Source organism: Bacillus rossius, chromosome 16 (genome assembly GCF_032445375.1).
Source record: "Bacillus rossius redtenbacheri isolate Brsri chromosome 16, Brsri_v3, whole genome shotgun sequence".
Classification (NCBI taxonomy): Eukaryota; Metazoa; Arthropoda; class Insecta; order Phasmatodea; family Bacillidae; genus Bacillus; species Bacillus rossius.
The window spans coordinates 30,048,902-30,075,288 of record NC_086343.1 but is presented as its reverse complement, the minus strand read 5'-3'; the positions used below and the strand labels follow the sequence as shown (position 1 = coordinate 30,075,288).

Genomic DNA, 26,387 nt, shown 5'->3' with positions numbered 1-26,387 from the left:
CACCCAATCATCAAACCAATATTCAACTCTTAGCTGTGCTCAGTAAAGTAAGTTACCTCAAAAATCATAGTTGATTGTGTGCATATTACATACAACTCTAGTTAACAAGAGAAATGAAATAGCCACTTTTATAGTAACAACTCAGTACCCATAGGTGGGAATATAATAAATATAGTTTAAAAAACTAAAAAACATGCTTTTAAAGAATATCAAACTAAAAAGTTAAAAAAAAATATAATTTAAAAAACTAAAGAAACATGCTTTTAAAGATTATCAAACTAAAAAGTAAAAAATAATTTTAAAATTAAATTTATGACAATAGTAGGTATATAAGCAATACTAGTATAAATGAGAAAAAAGCTTGAGGCGCTTTGTGCCATATTTTTTGAATATTAAGCGCCCCATGCTTTTTTCTCATTTATACTAGTATTGCTTATATACTATTGTCATAAATTTAATTTTAAAATTATTTTTTACTTTTTAGTTTGATAATCTTTAAAAGCATGTTTCTTTAGTTTTTTAAACTATATTTATTTTTAACTTTTTAGTTTGATATTCTTTAAAAGCATGTTTTTTAGTTTTTTAAACTATATTTATTTTTAACTTTTTAGTTTGATATTCTTTAAAAGCATGTTTTTTTAGTTTTTTAAACTATATTTATGTATAATTATCATAGGGAAATGAGTTACCGACACTACCTATTACCATCTGAGATAACTATTTGGAGTTGCAACGTCACAAAGAAATGGTAAAGTCTCTACGAATCATTTGCAGTTAGATGTATGGATATAATATTAGAATTTACCGGGAAAAAAAAAAAAAAAAAAAAAAAAAAAAATTTTTTTCGGCGTGGCCGGGAGTAGAACCCACGATCGCTGACGTCATAGAAGTCGCGCGCCTTAGACCGCTCGGCTAACGAACGTAATGAAATGGGTGGGACATTTTACAGTGATGAGTCACTCACTCTTAGTCGAAAGAGTTACAGACGGACAGACAGAGTTACAGACGGACAGACAAACATACAGGTGAAGCTAATATAAAGCATGTAAAATAGAACAATGCTACAGACTACACAGAACACCTAATCACAAAATCAATAGATTACTCTGCAATTAGATCAATTTTCCTGTGTCATGTCAAAAATATTGTATAACCATCACGTGACTTAAATTTTTAGCACGGGGTAGTAAACTTAGAGGTTCTGTGTCTATTACATGTGCTTAACCGTGTGAGATAAAGTCTTACTAAACATACTTGATGCTTGTGAGTGCCATCACAACACACCGTCAATGTTCAATTATGACCACACTGGGTTGTAATACACAGCCATAAGAGTTTGCTCGCATGCAAAAAGATGCTATATCTCATCATTCCATGACTGTTGAACCAATTACTAGGATGCTATGCTAATGAATAATCATAAAAAAAAACATTTCAATACTGTAACTGAGAACACGCTAGGCTTTTGAAATTTTCATTACAAACTTTTTTTCTAGTTTATTTAACAGTAATAGGCAGAGGAAGATTCTTTGCAAATATTTGGAGAGGTATGTATCTTTTATAGCATAAGACACCGATTTTATTAAACAATTTTTTTTTTCATTTCTCGTGTGCAAACTATTCCATTTTTGACTTTCCTCTCAAGAGGTGGTCATTATCCCTACGGGAAGTGGCACGAAGTCATTGTGATCCAGTTATGGATATGAAAAAAGTACCCCCGACTGACGTCACAGTAAGTCACCCCATCATGCAAGCATGTTGTCACTATTACTAACGATATTCCTGCCCTCGTAGGTGTTCTACCTAGTGCTCTTAGATGATTAGATTTTGTTCTGGGGCTTGATTCAAAACATCTGATTGGCAGGATTTAAGCAAACAATGTTACACTGTAATTTTATTTATTAATAGAACTGAAACTATCATGTGACATTACACTGTTAGAAATTACAGTACCTATTATTACGGAAATTAACTCAAATAAAAAAAATGGTTGTCTGTAAAGTCGGTTTACGGACGATAGTTTAACGTGACAACGTCATAACAAAACATTGATGAAATGATTGCATACTTTTATGAACAAAATTGAATCATTTTTATTGAATTATCACTATTTTGTATGGATACAAAAAAGGAGTGAAATGAAATCTACAACTTAATTGATAATTTTTTTTATTTCCACTCATTAATTCAAATATGTTTATTACTTTAACGAAGAGATTATTTTAACTATAACTATTATACATGTTTACTATTTAACTTCTTCCAATCTGTGTTATTCTGTTAAGGATATGACGATGATATGAAAAGTAGGAAACGAATGGGAGTGTCTCAAGTTTAATGTGCCTCAAAAAAGTCAAATTGATGGTTGTTCCAATCGAGTGGAAGAGAGATAGATGCGGCGGAAGCGTACAATGAGCGTAACGGTACACAGCGTAACGGGACAATATACGTAACGGAACACTATTTCATGCGTGGAGTTGGCGTTCGTCGATTTATTAGACGTTGTCACGTCAAAAATTTCTTCGTAATTTCAAATATTTCAAATATTTCAATATTCTTAGAATCTACAACTTATTTCGACTTCCGTGTTGTTTGTTTCGTTCTAAAAAAATGTAAGCACACACCTGGAGAAATAAGGGTGTTTTACTGCAGACTTTTAATATACTAAAAATAATATTTTGAAATCATCTTCACGGTAAGCGAACTCATTGCCCGCAAAATTACGAAGAAAGCAGATCCCTGGATAATTTGCAATCAGCGTTTCTTTCGTAAGATGAGGGTGAAAAATTTTAACAGAGTACAGATATTTGCAAATTAATATTTACATGATATTAACTGCAACGCTACGACAATTGTTCCCATTGCTACTAGATTCCGACTAACCACGGGAATTTATGCTTTGTGATGCTCCAAATCCTTCGTTAGTTAAATTTATTTGTAAACTGTTCCCTGAATAGATTTCCCGTAATGAACGCACACATTAGTATGAATAATAAGAAATAATTGTGTAATTATAAAACATAAACATTGAAAAAATTTCGTAACCGCGAATACATATATTCAGTATTGTTTCTAAAAAATATATAAGTAATTCATACGTATAAAAATAACCATCGCAATGTATTGTAGTGGTCTTCTTGTAGTATTAATAATTATTTCTTGGCAACTGGTGTACCAAAATAATTTTTTTGTATAAGTACAAAAACAATAGATCTGTATTTTTTTCCCAATGAAATATAATTACTATAATTTAAATATAAAATAACTTGATACATTATTTTTTTAATTTCTTAATTTTGTTTTTGGCCAAAAGGATCAGGTTTCGCTAAAATGGCACTGGCTGTAAGTTGTTTCGGGCCGAAGCCCGGCTGAGCCTCACTACCACCTCCTCTTGGGACTGAACCCGTTAGGGTATACCAGGAGCACTACTTTGTCTGTACGTCCAGATGTCAACCGGTGGTTTGCTGGCATCTGGACGATTGGCCTCAGTTGCACCACGTGCCAATGTTAGAATGGCATGTACCATTCTTTCGCCTCAATCAGAAACAACTTATCCATTCTGTTTAAGCCGCCGTGCCTGCAGCCAGAATATAGCTTTGTCAGATTATAAGATTCCCTCGTCCAATTTTGCATCCATGCATAAAATACACGACGGCTGGTGTTAAAAACACTACGGTCATTCCTTGTGGGATCTCTTGCATGCCGTTACTCCGGGACGGTTGCTGTAATGATCACTGGCTATAATGATCCCGTGGTTAATCGTAATGGTCACAGACCCTCCTGATGAACATGCAGTTTCCGGCTGCTCTCTGCGCCGCACGGGGCGACTGAAATGCTGCCCCTTGGAAGGGCAGCCCATCAGGATTTTTCTGACAGTAGTGTTTTTGAAAGGTTGTCTGAATTGTTTCCCCTTGGACAGGGGCGGATTCAGGGGGGGGGTTGGGGGGGGGGGGGTCACAGGGGTCATGACCCCCCGAGGCAGTGAACTGAAAATTGAATTAAATACTTAAGACCAAGAACTATCGCCGATTCAATGATCACTGATTATCAAGATGTATGAAGGCTACTTTCTGTTTGATACATGCTGGCGACTAGCGTTGACATTCTCTTGTTTCCTTTCTCGTTATTTTCAGAAAGTCATTTCAATATATATTATTCTTACAATCATTTAATACAACATACATTCAAACATGTTCAAAATTGCTTTTCGCTAGTTTTTTTTTTCCCTTGTTGTTCGCGTATTTTAAAAAATTCTTTCACTCTACTTTGCAAGAAATGAGAAATGTTTCACTCCAATGCCGCTAGATAGTGCGCACATCTCTATAGCAAGGAAAAATCAAGAAGCATTGTGCAGGCTCACACATGAAACATTATGATAAATTCTTTGTTTTGTGTACGTCAATCCAGTCAATATTACAACATTCAACATTGCAGTGTGAAGTGTGAAGTGTTTTACAAGTAAACAAGTGTAAAACATATAATGGTAAGTTAGTTAGACTTTAATTGTGTAGCTAGCCCAATTAGTACCAATTATAGAAATAGAATACTGACTGCTCAAAAATGTTTTGTTATGACAATCAACATTTTTTTTAGTGCTACATTTATTCCTTAAGCCAGTAAAAGTAAGAGAAAGGCGGATTCACAACCACATTTAACGTACATATGAACACACGCACGTATGTTAAGTTTTTGAGATTGAATTCGCCACCTTTTGCCTTTACAAGATGTCGGCAATACATAATTTTACATTACTCTTTTTAGTAGAAGTGATAAAAAAGATTACAACATAGAGCGAAAATATTTTTCAAAAATAATTAATTTTATCTTAAGTGTTAAGTCTTACATTTGTACTTGCTGTATTCACAACCACCACTTAGCGCTCGTACATACGAAGTAGAAAGTTGAGTTGAACAACTCTGTTATGTACGTACTCAAGCTACGCGACATTGTGAATGCTTGCAAGCATTTTAAAATATGTACTTAATTTTAGCAACCAAATAAATAAGTTAATGATTTATTGCTATTATTATTCTTATATATTATTGCCAACCATACAAGATACAACTATTGTTTAAAAAAAATTCATACAGCCATAATAATTTCAATTAATACTCTATCTCTCCTTGGTTTATTTTAGGGTGATTCCTTGAAGAATGTGACTGGAGCAAAACGTCGTGCATCTGGTAGAACTATTGACAAGTTTTTCAGTAAGAAGTCAAAATCTGAGACTGAGACAAGAGGTGCATCGTCGTCATTACTACCATCTACATCTGTGGATCAAATTTGCCATATTGTTCCAGCTCCTGAACCTGTTGCCTTAGTTGTTAATGAGCACATATTGCCAGATAGAAACAAGCCACAGGCACAACCTCAGTTTTCGTCTGATATTGGATACTATACAGGCCAGACCTATTTAAATAATTTCACCAAGGCTATGCTATTAGAGCGACACTGGAAACCACCATCAGATTATGTTTTCTCTCACTGTATTGTTACCAAGAAGGGGAAAGAGACAATGAAGTATGCTCAGAGATCGCATTTGGTAAAATTTCACTGACTCGTGCTTTCGCACAAAGATCAGGCTCAGGGGGTGGCCTTCAAACCAACCCCCCTCTTAGAAGGATGGTCAAGGAACCTCTGAAGTCCTTCGATGATCTGCTTGGAGGAAAAGGATCTCTTATGACGCACCAGCGGAACCAACCATCACTCGATGTTGCAAATCAGGTTTGCTCACAAAGAGAAGCACAAGTAAAAGAAAATCGAGAACGTTTACGACCAATTGTCAGCACCATCATCTTTTGTGGTCGTCAAAATATTTCCTTGCGTGGCCACAGGGACGATGGAGTCTTACATGAATACGGTGATGGTCCCAGTACTAATGTAAAGCTAAATGCGAATAATGAAGAGGCCAGTTCTGTGGTGAAGATGATGGGAACTTTAGAGCTCTCTTGCGCTTCAGAGTTGACTCTGGTGACTCAAACCTACGCCGCCACTTGGAAACTCCTTCAGCTAATGCCACATACATAAGCAAAACGACACAGAATCAACTTATTGATATATGCAAAGAAGAAATACAAGAGTCGATTTTGGCCAGAGTGAAAGAAGCAATATTCTTTTCTGTTTTATTTGACGAAACAACTGATGAGTCACACATTGAACAGCTAAGTATCTCCTTTCGTTACCTTCACAAAGGATCGGTTAGAGAGGACTTCATCACATTCTGTAATGCATATGATATGATTCGCTCCGAAGATGTTGATGGGGAGACTCGTCTAACTGGCATCGCCCTAGCACACATAGTTCTTGATCTCTGCAAAAAGTTTAATGTAGATATGACAAACTGTGTTGGAATATGCACCGATAGTTGCTCAGTTATGGTTTCTTGAATGAAGGGTGCAGTTTATGAACTTGCCAAGACAGCCATTCATGCCAAACATTGTCCTTGTAATAACCATTTGTTGAACAATTCACTTGCACGATCGTCTAATGTCGTACCTTGCAGCAACACATCAGCGACAACGAAGAAAATTGTGTTATTTGCTAATGCCTCAGCAAAGAGATATGAACTCTTTAAGAAAGTTATAGCACTGCAGGGTATTTGCGAGACACGTTGGGTGGAGAGGCACAATGGCCACATGCAGTTCCAGGGTGACACATTGGTAAAAATTTGTGATGCTCTGCACGAGATTTCACAGTGGAAGGACAGCAAAACTGCATCTGATGCCCAGTGCCTTCGACATGCTCTAATCAGTCAATAGTTCATTGTTTCTTCCATATGCCTGAGTGATGTTTTAGGTAAGTTTATAAACACTTCATTCCCCTCTTTCTGGTGCCATATTTTATTCGGGTGTGATTTCAATTTTGCAAGTTTTTTTCTTTTTGGCTTTGTACAGGAACAACTGTGTCACTAAGCCGTTTACTTCAAACACACACCTTAGATTTGAAGACGGCTATGGATGCTGTTATAGACACCATTAGTGTCCTGGAGAAGAAAAGACAGGAAGCCGATTTAGTTTTTCGGCAACTATTTGCTAAAGCAGAAAGATCTTGCACGAGAGTTGGATGTGGAACTGAAAACACCACATATTGTTTCACGGCAGATATACTGTGAGAATTATTTTTCTCAACCAAAAGTAGCTCAATCCCCTTAGGAATACTATCGAAGAGTAGTTTATATTCCCTTGTTGGACAATATCATAAGTGATTTGAAGAAGAGGCTCAGTCCTGATGTCATTGATATCTTCAGTCTGGGAATACTCTTGCCTCGCACAACCTACACTGAGGAAGATCTGGAAGTTGTGCAGAAAGTAGCAGAGATGTATAAGCAGCTCCTAAATGTGCCGGTCTCCACAGTCCTGGAGGAGTTCAAACTTTGGGTCGCCAAATGGAAGCGCGAATCTGGGGGTGTTATTGAAATTCCAAGAGCTCTGCCTCATATCATTGATTTGTGCGAGACAGTAATGTACCCTTCTATTAACAAACTTCTTAAAATCCTAGCTACGCTACCTGTTTCTGTAGCAACAGCAAAGCATTCATTCTCAACCCTTCGCCGCCTCAAAACATGGCTCAGATCAACAATGAAGGAAGAAAGAATAACTGGTCTCGCATTGCTGCACATCCACAAAGACATTCAGCTGGACATTGAAGCAATAATTACAAAATTTGCAAAGACCAGCAAAAGGCATCTTGAGATTATCCTGTAAATATATGCATACCAATCCAACATGGCATAATTATTTATTTACAACCAAATGTTCGAAACTAATTCATATTGACATCACAACACAATTGTAGTGCAGTGTGCTGTGTCCTGTGTAGTTGGTTGCATTATTCATGCTGGACAATTCGTTCTTTGGACATAAGAAACCTTGATAGATATCATTGGTAGTGAATATCAACTTAAAGAATGTTAATATTTCTGCCAGCAGTTTATTCAATGTTAAGATACGAAAGCTTCTTAAATTGCACCATTTTGCTTCTTCAAATCCACATTTTTCCGGGAAGGACCCCCGGACGCGCGCTTCAGTTTTGGGGTTTGGTGATAAATTATACGGTGGTAACACCCCCAAAACAAAAATCTAGATCCGCCCCTGCCCTTGGAAGGGCAGCCCATCAGGATTTTTATGACAGTGGTGTTTTTGAAAGGTTGTCTGAATTGATGCCCCTTGGAAGGGCAGCCCTTCAGGATTTTTGTGACAGTGGTGTTTTTGAAAGGTTTTCTGAATTGTTGCCCCTTGGATGGGCAGCCCTTCAGGATTTTTCTGACAGTGGTTAGTTTGTAAAGTGACCTAACCTAACCTGACCTGACCTGACCTGACCTGACCTAACCTGAGCTGACCTGACCTAACCTGACCTGACTTGACCTGACCTAACCTGACCTAACCACTGCCAGAAAACTCCTGAAAGGCTGCCCTTCCAAGGGGCAACAATTCAGCTCGCACAACGCTAGCATGGTTGTGCTCGCAGGTACGGCGACGAGCCGGTGGACGAGGCCATGGTGGGAGACTACCTGTGCGACCTGGAGCAGGACGGCTTCCCCGCCGGGGTCGCCGCCATGCAGGCCCTGGCAGACTTCAGGAGCTTCCACATCCGCCTCTACGCGGCGGACGCCGGCGAGGGGTGCATCCTCAGCGAGCGGCCGCACGGAAACTCCCCCACCAGAACCGTGCTCTTGCAGAAGTTCGTGAACCCGGACGGCGACGAGGAATACCACTTCGACAGCGTCGTCGACATCGCGCCCCTGGACGACCACTGAAGAACCAGTGGCAAGAAACCTATAACGAAACTTCCTTTGTACAGCCAAAAAAGAAACTATTTTAACTCACAAAGGAGAAAAACCAATGGATGAAGAGCAACTGTAAACATTCGAATAAAAATTAATTAATCAAGGTGACTTAGAACTTTTTTATATATGTACACTAGCTGCAATACCCGGCGTTGCCCGGTCTAAACACATTTGAGCTTTATTGTCTGCGAGTTAAAACAAACTGGATAGCGCTATATGAGAGTGTGTTGGACATAGTGAAATGTCACAAAATTACTGTTTGTATGTTTATGACTTATTTTATTTTTACCCATGGCGATCGGTTATTTATTATTTATTATTAATTATAAATTATTAAGACCATTATCGAAATAAAAACTATCCTATCTCTCAAGTTGGAAAAAATTACACATAAATGCAAATTTTCATCGAAATCGGTTCACTTGGTGAAGAGTTCACTGGAAACAAACATCAGGACGCTGGATTTATATTATATGTACATATTGCTTAGAAAATGAAACTGTCTTATTTGCATGAAAATTATCGTTACGTTTTAAAATTTAGGTGTCCTTGATATAAGATGGGATGAAAATTATTTGGGGTGTAAAGCCTATCTAGCTAATGAGCATTGGGATGGGAGGCCAGAACCTGGCATGGACTGGGGTTTACGTGAATGGAGCAGATTAGGTATGAAAGGTAAATGGTATCAGGTACACAGACATTTTATTCAAACATCAAATCATAACATTAGGTTACTGATGAGGTTAAGTGAATACAATTTAGGCAAGGCTAAACACAAAAATCAAAAAAACAAAGATTTGAGACAAAACGGGCTTGTTTACAACAAGCTACGAAGGTAAGCCGGCTACACCGTAAGCGATCCCATCATACAACGCGCAGTTGACGCGAAGCAAAAGCAGTGCCAAGTATGCAGTTAAATTCAGACATTTTACATTTTCCAAACTACTGCAAGGTGCAGTTACAATTAAACAATTAAAGAACGAAGTTACATTATTTACGTTTTACAAAACTACTGCGAAGTGCAGTTACAATTAAACAATTAAAGAAAGAAGTTATATTATTTACATTTTACAAAACTACTGCGAAGTGCAGTTACAATTAAAGAAAGACGTTACATTATTAAGAAATAATCAAATACGTGCGACGACGTCTCAAGGGGAGACAGTTACCATTAAAAATGAAGTTGACAGTGAAGTTACGTTAATGCATTAATCCAAACTAAACAATTTTCAAGGTGGCGGCCGAAAAGGAATTTTGACATACCAATTCAAGAATAAATGACTCTACATTAAGGTAAGGGCCACCGCCTCACACACAACTCAAACCAACTTACATTTTCCCCTGAGGTCGCACACCCACGTAGTTCAAACTGAACCTAACGGACTACATGCTAGTAGATTACAACAGATCAGCTACTGCTGACAACCGAGCCTGACTAAAACCAGAAGCAAGAAAGAAAGAGGCTCCTGACATGGTTGCAGCTCAATTTATTAGATCGCGCCGCAGCGCGCGCATGCTCACATCTTGGAAGGGGGGGGTGAACGAGTAGACATAGAACAACCACTAGGAGGGGGGAAAAGAAGGGAGAAAGAGGAGGGGAGCGGAGTGCCGGAGGCCGATGCGGCGCGTGCAGTTCAAACCGCTACAGAGGACGAAATTGGCATTGTCTTCGTGACCTAAATGTAAGAATGTTTTGAAGCTTTTAGCAGAACTTAAATGCAGAGAAGAATATATTGGCTGTAACAGTAATAAGACATTTAAATTTTTAATTTATATAGTTAAATTTTTTTTTTGGTTGTATGATACTACCTGTATTAACACAGTGTCAATGAGATGATAACCTAAAAAAAATTGGTATACAGGACAGTAAGTCAATCTTATAAGTTTTTTTTTTATTAAATTCAAATATATATATCCTATGAATTACGCCTGAGAATATTTGGATCGGTCTTTAGAGAAAGGAACTAAGTCATTGACTTGGTTCCTTCCTCCATAACAAAAGTAACTCTGATTTAGTTTATTTTTACACCAAGTTTTTTGCGAATATTTAAAATAAAATGTACTCTTACAAAGTTGTATATTTCTGCTTTACATTAGCCGAAGGTAGTATTAATATTTTTTTTGCAATGAATCTTATTTATAATTACTTTAATATTGGCTGCTTTTATTAGAACAATATCCACGATATCAAAGAGGGAAGAATACAAAAGGATACAAACTCACTGAATGCGTTACCAAACTAATTCACAAGCACACGGAGCAACAGTCTTGGCTTTCATTGATACATATACGTATTTATAATTAACGTTTGTACTTATTTAAAAAAAACCATATCCATACGGGTTGAAACCCATCAAATTTTCTTATAACTTAATCAAATTAACCCATAAAATTCTTAAAGACACAATTTATTGCAAATATAATGCCACTAGACCTAATATAATACATTTTGACATATTATTTACCACTAAATATATTGTTATGGATTACTAAAACAATAATCGTAGTGGGAAACCTATTGGGTTCGTAAATGTATAGCCCAATTAAAGATTTTACTACTTACACACTTTTATTGATTGCCAATATTTACAGCACTAACCAATAATATTATAAAAATGCCTAGTAATCAATTACACTTTAAAATGTTAATGCCCCAGTCACTCGGTTTCTACACCCCGCACACCTCTCTGGGCCGCACCTCTGGCGCAACTCTTGTCACAGCACCCCTCGTGGATCTCCGCCGCGGTACTCCGCCGCCGCCGTCGCACTTCCCTTCGCCGAGGTTCCGCTCGACGCTTCGCTCGGAACTTCGCTCGGGACTCTCGCCGCACCCGTGGCATTATCGCCACCCAACTATCACCGATAAACTCGCTCGCCGAGGAACTCCTCGCAGCAGAACTCAACCGCATCCGCGGCACTATCGCCCGGACTATCGAACCGGAACTGCACTCCCAACTGGACTTGAAGGCCGGCGTCCTGGGTTTATATAGGCCCAGGCGCCACTTCTAGAAGTCGCGATCGCGGCTGGGGCCAGTCGCGTCATTCCGCGCCGACCCGACACCAGAAAGCTCTAGACGCGCGTCAGCGGCTCGCGTGGTGACTCGTGGAACTCCCCAGCTGCCAGGTGTCAGATAACGGCGCCGAGACAGAGCGCCGCGAGGGGAGTGGTGGAGAGGAGGGAGGGGAAGCGGCGACCCTTGTAATCCGCCAGGCGCGCGCGCCATGTCTCACGTTGCGGCGGCAACGTGACGTCAGTAGCTGTGCGAGGCCACCAGCCAGCTCCGAACCTGCGCGCGCCGCGGCCCTGCTCACGTGCGTAACAATATTATAACATATTCGCCTAATGAGTAAATATTTATCCTCAGATGAAGGAATTTTTAAAAATTACTATATTCTGTAATATATCAACATATGTATTACAAATAAAGTAACCCACTTCTTAACTATTTGCCAATGTTAAGGACTAAATAATTGGTTTTTAATTTTGAAATTAAACTACACATAACATAATTTTTCATCACATATTCGTAAACTGGCCAGATACGCTAAACATAATCCTCCTAAGTCAAGTTTAGTTTTATACTTATAAGAGAAAATACTAACATTTTTAGTAGGTAGGATTACGATATTCAATAGCTTTAGACACAGCTTAAACTGTGAATCAATGCTATGCCTAAAGAATTTATCTACCTTTCTCCTCCATCTTATGTACTTGAAATTGATGCAAAAACACATAGAAACTCACACATATCACACACATGACTATTTACTAGGTGGATATAAATACTTTAATGAAAAATAACTTACTTAACTCATCAAGTTATTACATGACCTTACCAAAGCCAGTCTAACGTAAACTAAAGTAGCACATTAACATCTTATATACCATTATCTTACATTATACTTCCTTTTTTAACAATATTGAATCCAACATAACCTCACATTATAAAAACTAAGCTGATATTCAAATGTAATCCCTCCCCCTCAATGCCTAACTAAAAATACTTATCTTCTACGTCTATACTACAAGCCATCATAAATTAAAACCAATTTGACTCTACATTTATACAATTAAACCAAAAATGTATATCTCGTACTTACTAAATAAAACTTAACTCTACTTTTCAAACTGAATGTCATATAGAAACACTACTGCACTACATTTGAAAATAATTGAAAGTCACATATAATTTAAAGCTTTAACGTTTATGCCAGTCCAAACCATAATATTAATTTAAACTACTTTATCTTTCAAGTATCGTTTAGTTTGCCTGACAAGGGTTTTCTCGAGTGGGTGTTGTTTACAAAAGAGGGTTTTTACTGGCTACTATAAAAATTTGCTCTTCTCTTTTCATTATATATACTCTTTGCTGTAAACATACTTAATGTATATGTTTTGAACGATTTGATATTAACATGTAAATTTGAAGGTTATTTCTGGTTTGGAGTTACCAAGACCAGAGAATGAGGCAGGTATTTATAACCATTAATAATGTGTTAGGATATTTTAAAAATTACACAAGAAAGAGTTTATTTTTTAAATTTTTATTTTGAAAGTGGATACATCCAGACGCACTTTAGGTTAAAAATACATTTTATATCATACAATAGTGGTATTATTATAATTAAATTAAACTCTATAAAGTACGATGAATATGAACAAACGTCATCTCTCTGAGTACTCTTAATCTTTGGGCGTTGATCAATAGAGCCACACATATTTTTAGGGCATCAACATATATAATATTATTTGTGTTTCTTGTTAAATGGTTCCATTGTTTTGGTACTACTTTTCATCATCAAGGGAAGATTTTTTTTGCACATTTATATTTTTTGCGCAGACAATTAATATAGGCCTATTTATTACTATAAACAAATTATAAAATTATAATTTAGTTTTAAAATTAAAGGTTACCCTTTCGTAATGTAGAGAAAACTTAATTCTGATCAATGAACTATTTTGTAGACTTTGTTATTTTTTGCTTCATCTGAATAATTTGAGATTTTTTAAGTTAATAATATTTTCTGTGAATAAGTAATAATTAATCATCAAAATTGATTTTCATTGGTTATTGTTGTGCATTTTATGTTTGTCTGTACACTGTGTAAGCTACCTTGATATATTATTGTAAGGACATCGTTTTAAAACACTATGAATTATTTCTCCATTTCTTAAAAATATTACGTAGTAACTTTTACTTATGTGTTTATACTATCTTGACGACCGTGTTTATTTCTTTGAGAGTAACGTAGTATTTTCCGTTATTTTAATTCGGTCACACGTACACAACTTGTTCATAAAAGTTAAGTTTAAGACCCATTTTGATTGTATTTTTACTTTAATGATTAGAATAGAATTTTTCACCTTATTAAAAATTGGTCATAAAGTAGCTTTATAAATATTTCTTTGACGTAGTTTAAATAATCAAATGGTACATTGAAATGAGTAGTATAGGATAGCCGGTCCGGGGACTGGGTTCTGGGTGTGGTGCCGGTGCCGGTGTCCGCCATCTTGGATTGTGACGTCACGGCGGCCATCTTGGATGGTCGTGACCTTGACCTTTGACCTTGACCTTGACCCCGGCGGCCATTTTGGATCCGCCATCTTGGATCCGCCATCTTGGATGCATCATAACAGGACACTACGTAACGGGACACAACGTTACGGGACACAACGTAACGGGACAAGTAGATCACGGAGGCCATCTTGGATCCGACATATTTAAATCGAGCGCCCCACTCATTATGATGAAATTTTCATCTCTGTCGCCATATTGATTTTTTTATGTTCCACTGGAGGCCGCCATCTTGGATACCGACGACTCTGTTTCAGCTGTTTGTTCCTAGATAGCGCCAGCGTCGCTTTTGATTTTTTTATGTTCCACTGGAGGCCGCCATCTTGGATACCGACGACTCTGTTTCAGCTGTTTGTTCCTAGATAGCGCCAGCGTCGCTCTTGATTTTTTTCTGTTCCACTGGAGGCCGCCATCTTGGATACAGTCGACTTTGTTTCAGTTGTTTGTTCCTAGATAGCACCATCGTCGCTCTTGATTTCTTTTCTGTTCCACTGGAGGTCGCCATCTTGGATACCGACAACTTTGTTTCCGTCGTTTGTTCCTAGAGAGCGACAGCGTCGCTCTGTCTCATCACATAAGGTCGATGTTCCATTACCTACCAGAGCTATTATGATCCTTATCGACATATTAAATTTATTTTTTTATGAAAAATATATTGGAAACGCTGTGATTCGAACCATCACAGCTCTGATCTCTAGGTTGGAAAACATACGCCTTTAACCGCTCGGCTATCGAGACATTTACCAGACTGAAAATTAAATAAGGTATATAAAAAAAATAACATGCATATTTGGACTTGTAATTTTTTTAATTTAAAGTAATAATAGCACCACCTGTTCGAGACAGAACCACCATCTTGTATTAAGACGTAACTGTTGCAATTATCGTTATGGTCGCCATCTTGAAAATCCGTAATTCTTATGTTAGAAAATCGGGAAAAATTTCAAAAATCATAAAAAAAATTAATCAACCTAATTAAATAATAAAAAAATCCTTAAAACCACCGTTGCACTTTTCGTGACGACCGCCATCTTGAAATCACCCGCTGGAGATCATCATCTTGTTTTCGTCCGCTAGAGTGTGCTGATACCATGTTAGTATAAGTATCTAGTCACCACACATTTGTCCTTGACCTTGAACTTTGACCTTGACCTTGACCTTGAAATATGCCCTTGACCTTTAAATTTGACCTTGACCTTGAAATTTGACTTTGTCCTTTAAATTTGACTTTGTCCTTGTCGTCCATCACGGATCCGTCATTTTATGTTCAGTACATGCTACCAGGAGCTACCACCTGTCGGAGTACACCATCTTGTGTGTGTACTTGTATTATAGAGTACATTTCCATCTGGATGATTTTATTCTAACCCGCAACAGTGCAGTAATCATTTATTACCGAGGTGCCCCCGCCATCTTGAAATTCGGCAGCCATCTTGAAATCATGTAATAATGTAGCTAGAAAAGCGGGAAAAAATCCAAAATTCATTAATTAAATCACTCATTAACTTACATATTGATTCGATCCGCTCCAGTCCTTGGTTCGATCCCTGAATGATGCAATAATGTTTAATTTTATGAAAAAAAAAATAATAATTTCAATAAACCATGTTCAAAATTCTTAAGAGACTTTAAATCCTCTACTACCATCATCCTATCCGACATCAATACCATCATCTTGGAATTTTCGTAATAATTAAACTAAAAATTCAGGAAAAAGTTAAAAATTTATAAAATAAATTTGCAAACAATATACTGATTAATTAGGTCGTCTAGGGTCCTTGGCACGATTCTGGACGAAGCTAAAATAAATTTAATTTAAATACCAGAAAAGCGTTCGGTTAGAGAAATAAAACACCACAAAGTCTTTTACAAACATAATATTTATTACACAATTTCTATCCTACTACAGAATCACTTGCGAAAGCCAGCAAACTTATAAACATTTAGCTTTGCATAGACGTGCAACGACTACTTCTTAGCTCCAAATGCTCCAGCAGCTTTAAATGCTCCAACAGCCTCCAAATGCACCAACAGCCTCCAAATGGCTCCAACAGCTCCAAATGCTCCAACTACCTTTTCTTTCAACAGCTCCAATGATATTGGGCTACAATGCTACGAGTCTAAGAGACTACGAGGCTACAAGGCTACGAGTCTAAAAGGATCTAGCTGGTTCCGAGTTATACATGGCTGAGAGACTGCATGACTAAAAGACCGCATGACTACGAAACTACATGTATATGAAGCTACATGGATACAAGTCTACTCGGCTCCAACACGCAATGTACACACAGTACACACAGGAAACTGAACGTACACACAGTACACACAGGAAACGGAACGTACACACAGTACACACAGGAAATCGGAACGTACCCACAGGAAACGGAACGTACACACAGTACACACAGGAGACGGAACGTACACACAGGAAACGGAACGTACACACAGTACACACAGGAAACGTAACGTACACACAGGAAAACGAAATGTACACACAGGAAAACGAAATGTACAAACAGGAAAACGAAATGTACAAACAGGAAAACGAAATGTACAAACAGGAAAACGAAATGTACAAACAGGAAAACGAAATGTACAAACAGAAAAACGAAATGTACAAACAGGAAAACGAAATGTACAAACAGGAAAACGAAATGTACACACAGGAAAACGAAATGTACACACAGGAAAACGAAATGTACAAACAGGAAAACGAAATGTACAAACAGGAAAACGAAATGTACACACAGTAAAACGAAATGTACAAACAGGAAAACGAAATGTACAAACAGGAAAACGAAATGTACAAACAGGAAAACGAAATGTACAAACAGGAAAACGAAATGTACACACAGGAAAACGGAATGTACACACAGGAAATCGGAACGTACACACAGTACACACAGGAAACGGAATGATCACACATACAGTAGCGGAAACACAGGTTTATTTGGAAATCAGGATACAAGAAATAAATCATACTTTTTTAAAATATAAATAATTCATTTTATTTTTCATTAGTACACACATGACAGTTAATCAAATGATTATTGTATGTAGCCAGCGTTCCGAAGTTCTTTAAGTATGGTCGATACTTCCACGATATGCGAGTAGTTCCCTCTACGAACAGATGCCACCATCACTCTTAGCCGGACAACCAATATTTTTGGATCTTTTCATGATGTGGAATCAATCTCTTCTACCACCATCTTCATTGTATGTTTATTATAAATATTATGATCTCTGGTGTCTTCCGTTTTAACACCATCCTCACGGTTACTTTCATCATCTAGCCAGCGATCATCACAAGCTTGATCAGATTTATTTATTATAACACGACGTTTCCATCGCTTCGGTCTCAGGGCACCACCACATTCTTCGATCTTGTCAGCTTTAGGTTCTGCATCACAGTCTATGCCTTGTAAACAGCCTCAGAGTCACTGTAGCAATCACCGTAGAAGACAACGTCTTCACTCAGATTACTGCAAGAACTCAATATCGTTGATGTCGAAGTGTCTTCATCGTCTGTATGCTTCCTTTTCAGGAGTCCACCATTTATACAAAGTATGGAGGATATGCTAAATATAGGCTTGAATGTATTCTCACTTTTCACAGTGTTGATACCTTCATTAGTTTCAGTCTTCCCGATACCATCAACATCCTTCAATATTTTTTTCTCGTCACGATCGGCGTGCTAAGGCTTCCATCTTTTCTATATTAATAATATTATTTGTCTTAAAATCTCCGCGTCCATGTCACTATCACAGATGTAAATCATCATCATAGCTGTCATCAATATTATCATGAGTTGCATCAATATCACTCATTTTATGATATCGTTTCCACATTTCAGTTGTCAGAGATGTACCACAATCTATGATCTTGTGAGCTCCATTCTCATTTTCTGTAAAAGCCTATCAGTCCAGTTTTATTATTTAATCCTTCAACCCATCATCACAAACTCAATTAAATCATCTTAGCATATAGAAAAAAAATCATCAAAGTTCCTTTCATTTAATCATAGGAACCGCATCATCCTTTCCACCTATAGTTTAGTTTCTTGAGCCCAAGAGTCTTTCATTATATATACCATACAGTGTTCTTCAAGAGATGTGGTATACTACCAGTTCTACATACAAATCCATTCTATCAATGATTTGTTTACACATTAGAAAAACCTTCACATTATTTTTACATGTTTTATTAAATTATCTCTTCGACTAAAATAATAACCACACATAGTAATTTCTACAAAGGACACTTTGTCCAAGACATTTTAACCATCATCTGTCTGAAAACAACCATGTCCCATCTATATCACAAAGTAAACGAGGGTTAGTGGAGATAGGTCAAACAAGTGCTAGTCACTCATAGGGTAAGAACCATGTGTTCGATACCTATCTCAGTCAATGTATCATCTATGTATTTTTCTTACCTCATGTAGAAAAATATGTTCCAATGCATACGAATTTAAACTTATTCACGTGCGACCAGTCAAAAGTACATAAATTCAAACACGTCAATCTTAAAAAAAAAAAAAATCTCAAGGATAGAGGCAGAGACTACACGATCGAGACACACATACCATTACCTGCAAATGAACATTGACCCCTCGCGCAGGAGTTGCAAGCTTGCAGAATGCTGCGGCAGTCATATTTTTGCTCGAGTCATACACACTTCACGACGCTAGTCTTTCCACTCATTTCACGTAAAACTCCAGTGAAATCGTAATCCAGCATACGTAAAGTACTTGCTGGAACCACTTCAAAGTATACATCACTGAACCAGAGCAGAAAATCAGCCTACGAATGTATATCTTGCTACCTACAAAAATAAATGTATAGCACATATACGAGAGGAGTCGATTCCTACATACCATACTCAATACTCTGATAATTATAAGCAGCAAAATATTTTAAATCAAGACCTTAGCCAGTATACATTCATTTTCCCATGTTGTAAAAATTCATGTTAGTAATCAGCAACGAAGGAGTGAATTACTTGGACGAAGAACAGCTTTCCAAGTATCCAGAATCTTACTGATACAGACCATCCAGTGCACCAGCATACCCCGAAGTGTGGTCAATTGATAAACATTCTTTAATTTTTTAATATCACCTCCGTAGTGTACACCAATATATGACAGGTTACGATTTAAGACCATAAATTTCCCACAAGTCTGTTAGTTTTATTTCGGGGAGTAATAAATTATTTCTCAAACATAATAAATCAAGTTCCTATCAGATTTGCTCTAATGTTACGGCATTACCTGTACCAGCACATTACCAAAACATCTCCCATAAAAATCTTAAGAATGCAGATGACATACACAGTCAAAAATAATTTTAACAAAAAAAATACAGTCTTCAGCATTATTGATAAAAAAAGAATACACACAAACAAGTCAAAACGGACATTTCAAATCCAACCTAAATTACGTGACACATGTAGTTTATTGAATTAAGATAAACGATGCAGGTTAGGGAAAAATATATAAAAAATTCTTTAATTCTATAATTTATTTAAAATTTTACATTTATACACATTAAAATCTGACACTGTATATATTTTTTACATTTCTCAGTCCATGCGACATTCAATATTATTAAAATAAATTATTATAGTTCGTATTAAGAGTGAAAAAATACAAATAATTCATACAGATCACGTTACATCAGATCAGGAGTGTAACACCTTAGAGGGCCAGAAATTATGCTAGAAACCCGTCTTTACAAAATTGTTAATGTTTTTTCAAGTAAAATTTTCGTGTAACCTGTACACCGCACTTCTCACACAGAAATTTTACACGGTCAAGATTTCTTCTGCAGCCATGCCTTTCATGGATGCGTGTACTTCGTACTCGTTCAAAACGTTTACCACAGTAGCGGCACTGATAGAGATACTCATCACAATTACCATCGCTTCCCCGATGTACAACTTGCAAATTAACTTTGCTTTTACAATGCCTAATCAAATTACTTTTGTTTGTGAAATGTACACCACATGGCTCACACGGAAATGTCAACGATTAACGTTTCTTCTACAGACATGATTTTCATGTCTTCTTGCATGTTGTCGGTATTTAAAACTTTTGCTACAGTACGTACACAGATGTCTCGTCGTTAGACCGTTAGTCACCGACGGCTCGGAAAGTATATTACTTTCAATGTGCACTGCTGTTGTAGGCGACGAAGTCCCGTATGTTGCATGAGCTGGAGATTTCCCAGTCGACATTAACAGATCATCTGTACTGGATGCCAAAGAATCTGAAGTATACACGACTGATGCAGAAGCTGGGAATTGCTCACAAAATGTTTTATTTACGAAATGCGGTGTATTTGCAGGTATCGGAGTCTCCTCTGCGTTCGATAATGAACACATTGAAGTCTCTTGTAGTGAAGAGACAGTAGATACAGCCATACATCGGGATCTCTGGAGATGGTAGCTTCGTTACTATCGGAATCTCTGGAGCTTCCCTCATCGTTGTCATAGGGATCTGCTTCGTCATCATCGCCTCCGTCGTCAGGGACCCCGGTGAAGACGTGAGACCCTCCGTCAAGATCTCTGCAGTCGTTGACCCCGCCACCATTGGGATTTGTACCGATTTCAACGTTGCTACAATTGAGTTCGGATACACATCAATATTCATATACCAGACTTATATGCAGCCAAAGACTCGCTTAAATAACAGTGTCCGCTTGTATAATACACAAGGCAATACATCAACCATTGTTATTACTTAAAAAAAAATTAGGAATTTCAAGGAATAAGAATTTAAATTATATATTCAATCAACTAATCACACATCATACATACAAGGTTCATTTAGACCTACAAGAGGAGCAAGAGTCTGTAATCAATGGAACTTTCAGAATCCAAACAAAATTTAAACTACTCAAATGTAAATTTTATTATGTACAGCTACACATAACCTCCAACTGACTACAAATTTCTACAACACATGACTAATTTATTTTATCCGATACCAGGCTAGGTCCAAAGTCAATTTTTTTTGTACCTCTCATCTACAGTTCAGGGGAGCTTCAGTGCTGATATAGCTACAGCCAAGACATGCTCAGTACCACACATCTTCAAAATCCTATCCCTTCAAAGTCGATCCTTGTTAAGCCTTACGACAAAAGTCTCCGAAACAAGAGACCTACTCTATAATTTTACTAGACATTTTTAACCTTTCATAGCACACATCGATAAATATCTTCGTAAATAACCCAAAATATTATCAGACCACTAGCATTTGATTTATGCACATACTGTGGGTCACCAGCGTATTCATCAACACATGACCATTCAACATTAAGCTCCCCACTTACTTCCATCAGTCTACTAGGCTCCACGCAGCACACATAAACTAAAAGAAGTCAATTAACAACCTATTATTTATTTACATTCGAATATTTAACAGCATACCGTCGACTAGTAAAATAATCCTGTCAGTGAACATGTCAGCAAAGTCTACATTTATATAGAACCAGGAATCCATTGAACATTCAGAACCTAGCTACACATACACAGTGCTGGATGCAAGTTAATTCTACACTTATTTATCATCACTGACACTCATATTACATCATAGGCACTTGAGTCAACACTCATTTTCCATCATTAACATGCACACAAATGCAAATTAACCACCATCGACACTCAATGCAACCAACCACTTTCCATAATCTAATCTCAATTCGGCACTCATTTTCCAACATCAACACTCAATTCAACACTCACTTTTCATCATCGACACTCAATTCAACACTCACTTTCCATCATCAACACGCATTTTCCATAGTCGACACTCAATTCGACACTCATTTTCCATAATCGACACTCAATTCGACACTCATTTTCCTTAATCGACACTCAATTCATCACTCATTTTCCATAATCGACACTCAATTTCCATCATCGTCACCCAATTCGACACTTATTTTCCATCATCGACACTCAATTCTACACTCATTTTCCAACAACTACACTCAATTCAACACTCATTTTCCATCATAGACACTCAATTCGACACTCAATTTCCATCATCGACACTCAATTTGACACTCAATTTCCATCATCGACACTCAATTCGACACTCATTTTCCATCGATGACACTCAATTCAACACTCATTTTCCGTCATCGATACTTAATTCTACATACTCTTTCCTTCTTCGACACTAATTTTCCATCATCTACATACAGTAAAATGGAAACTTTCCACACACACACACACACAGATACATATATAAATATATTCATACTCAACTCAATTCTTTAAATTAGCATACACATGAACTTTATTAGGACATGAATAACGACACATTTTAATAACAATTTTTAAAATTATATTTATATCAAAAATACAAAAGTATAAAAATCCGTCAGTCAATACACATTACTAACTTATTATATATACCCTGAAATTCTAAGTTCATCAAGAATAGCCCACGTTTCTTTGATAACTGATACAATTTCGTCATCTTGCGAAACAAGTAAAAGTCGCAACCTGTTCGTTAACACGTTCGGGTCTTTCCACGATATATAATCAATTTCACTTGATGACACCATCTTCTTCGAATGTTTGCTGAACATATTCTGAAAATCGTTGTAATAATGATTATGATAATTTGTATCATCATCATCATCGATGCTATCCACATCTTTATCAAACACACTGACATCTTCATCTTGCATATCCCAGTATTTCGAATTTTTTGACATTGGAGTACCATCATTGGCAACAAGCTTACTTGCTAATTTTCCAAAAAAATATTCCAAAGTCCGTAGAAGTCTACTATAGGACGAATTGACACTTTTTCTGGAGATGTTACTTTCATTATCTTCTACCTTACTTATATCTCCAACACCATTTAAGCTATATACTTTCTCAAGACCTGGAGAGATTTTAACACAATCGCTTTTAATACTAGGTCGATCAATTTCATTGTAAGACATACTGTCCCCGAGCATATCGTCTCCATCTTCGTACTTTATCTCCTGAACGAGCTTGGCTTTACAAGTTTTATAGTGTCTTTTTAAATTCTCTCTTCGTGTCATCCGCCTACCACACTTGTCACAACTTAGTATTTGACGGAATGGACTTTTAAAACAATCGGTCTTTTCATGTCTACGAGCATTATAGCTTTTATCAAAGTATTTGCTACAGTATGTACAATGTCCTTCAGATCGAGATCGATATTTGAGTATCGTACCTTCACTAGACTGTATGTACTCCATAATGGTTGAATAGCCACTAAAAGTATTATTTAGGTACTTCGTATTTTTATGTATGAACATTCATTAATTATTTACGAAAAAAGATTTTTTTTTTCTCATTTTGACTAAAAAACTCATGTTCCACGTAGTTTTACTACCCACCTTCATATTTCCTCATATATTATGTTGTAAAAGCATCCAAAGTTGGTTGTACGTTACGGAATGCTCACTCACGATCTCTTGAAAAAGGTGTGCCTCCCTAGATCTCAAGAGGAAGAACATTGACCTTATTTAAAAATTAGTGAATAATATCATGACCTAGCAAGAATCACAAGATAATCTATTCACATATTAGCAACCATCATGTATCAGTTGTCTGTATATGCAGTCTCTGTTGTCTGTATAAGTAGACAATGTTTTGTGTGGGATGCGGGATGCTCCCTAACGATCGCAACAGAAGGAGGACTTCGCTAGAACTCAAGGGGAAGGGAAATCTTCGTGTGTGATAGCTTTTTCCATTTGTTTCAAGGCATAGTAATCGTCTGATTAATGAACTTTGGTTTTTGTGTGATTTCCACCTGTTAAAATTATTTTTTAAGTGTTGATTTGATAATATGACTTCGGAAATTTACACGAAACTCTGAATAAAATTACCTGTCTTAGACACCAAGGACAGTACAGTTTGTCTTTCATGTTAATGCTTCTCAGATGTCTCAAAGCATATTATTTGTCTGAGTAAAGTTATTATTTTTTTTAATCCACCTGATAACAATATTGTAAGTGCTGATTTATTGACAGAATTTCACTGATTAAATTTAACTCTGAATAGAAATAACATGAGTCAGTAAGTAAAAAATTCTTCATGCAGAGATAGATCTCTCGCAAATAATCAGGAGCACTCGGCGAAATCCATCAGATGTCTAGCCAGGAATAATCAGAAACACTTGGAGAAAGCCATCAATATAATATCAAGATTAATCAGACGCACTCGGAGAAATCCATCTGATGTCTTGTTAGGTATAATCAGAAGCACACGGAGAAAACCACCATAATATTGTCAAGAATAATCGGAAGCTCACGGAGAAAACCATCAGGGAGGATGTCGTTTATAAACATCATAAATTACCAATTTTTTTAAAAAGTCCAAATTTAATCCTGCTTAAGCAACATGAGAGTTCTAGCACAAGCGGGCTTGTGCTAGAACTCTCATGTTGCTTAAGCAAAGAGTTCACAAGCGGGCTTGTGCTAGAACTCTCATGTTGCTTAAGCAAAGAGTTCACAAGCGGGCTTGTGCTAGAACTCTCATGTTGCTTAAGCAAAGAGTTCACAAGCTGGCTTGTGCTAGAACTCTCATGTTGCTTAAGCAAAGAGTTCACAAGCGGGCTTGTGCTAGAACTCTCATGTTGCTTAAGCAAAGAGTTCACAAGCTGGCTTGTGCTAGAACTCTCATGTTGCTTAAGCAAAGAGTTCACAAGCGGGCTTGTGCTAGAACTCTCATGTTGCTTAAGCAGGATTAAATTTGGACTTTTTAAAAAAATTGGTAATTTATGATGTTTATAAACGACATCCTCCCTGATGGTTTTCTCCGTGTGCTTCTGATTATACCTAACAAGACATCAGATGGATTTCTCCGAGTGCGTCTGATTAATCTTGATATTATATTGATGGCTTTCTCCAAGTGTTTCTGATTATTCCTGGCTAGACATCTGATGGATTTCGCCGAGTGCTCCTGATTATTTGCGAGAGATCTATCTCTGCATGAAGAATTTTTTACTTACTGACTCATGTTATTTCTATTCAGAGTTAAATTTAATCAGTGAAATTCTGTCAATAAATCAGCACTTACAATATTGTTATCAGGTGGATTAAAAAAAATAATAACTTTACTCAGACAAATAATATGCTTTGAGACATCTGAGAAGCATTAACATGAAAGACAAACTGTACTGTCCTTGGTGTCTAAGACAGGTAATTTTATTCAGAGTTTCGTGTAAATTTCCGAAGTCATATTATCAAATCAACACTTAAAAAATAATTTTAACAGGTGGAAATCACACAAAAACCAAAGTTCATTAATCAGACGATTACTATGCCTTGAAACAAATGGAAAAAGCTATCACACACGAAGATTTCCCTTCCCCTTGAGTTCTAGCGAAGTCCTCCTTCTGTTGCGATCGTTAGGGAGCATCCCGCATCCCACACAAAACATTGTCTACTTATACAGACAACAGAGACTGCATATACAGACAACTGATACATGATGGTTGCTAATATGTGAATAGATTATCTTGTGATTCTTGCTAGGTCATGATATTATTCACTAATTTTTAAATAAGGTCAATGTTCTTCCTCTTGAGATCTAGGGAGGCACACCTTTTTCAAGAGATCGTGAGTGAGCATTCCGTAACCTACAACCAACTTTGGATGCTTTTACAACATAATATATGAGGAAATATGAAGGTGGGTAGTCAAACTACGTGGAACATGAGTTTTTTAGTCAAAATGAGAAAAAAAAAATCTTTTTTCGTAAATAATTAATGAATGTTCATACATAAAAATACGAAGTACCTAAATAATACTTTTAGTGGCTATTCAACCATTATGGAGTACATACAGTCTAGTGAAGGTACGATACTCAAATATCGATCTCGATCTGAAGGACATTGTACATACTGTAGCAAATACTTTGATAAAAGCTATAATGCTCGTAGACATGAAAAGACCGACTGTTTTAAAAGTCCATTCCGTCAAATACTAAGTTGTGACAAGTGTGGTAGGCGGATGACACGAAGAGAGAATTTAAAA

At 36.9% G+C, this 26,387-nt stretch overlaps 2 protein-coding genes across 3 annotated transcripts in view; both read left to right on the top strand.

Annotated features, from left to right (window-relative positions):
- The window catches only part of LOC134540200 (uncharacterized), a 28,470-nt gene extending 19,577 nt beyond the window's left edge, over positions 1-8,893 (top strand). For both annotated transcript variants that reach the window (XM_063382776.1, XM_063382775.1), the window contains exon 4: positions 8,467-8,893. In XM_063382776.1, the coding sequence (XP_063238846.1) occupies positions 8,495-8,755 (261 nt within the window). In that variant the 5' untranslated portion in view covers positions 8,467-8,494 and the 3' untranslated portion in view covers positions 8,756-8,893. The remainder of the gene's footprint in view (positions 1-8,466) is intronic.
- A 4,261-nt stretch (positions 8,894-13,154) lies between these two features.
- LOC134540236 (proteoglycan 4-like) overlaps positions 13,155-26,387 on the top strand; it is a 40,826-nt gene continuing 27,593 nt past the window's right edge. The window contains exon 1 of the mRNA XM_063382851.1: positions 13,155-13,258. Within this exon, the coding sequence (XP_063238921.1) occupies positions 13,250-13,258 (9 nt within the window). The 5' untranslated portion in view covers positions 13,155-13,249. The remainder of the gene's footprint in view (positions 13,259-26,387) is intronic.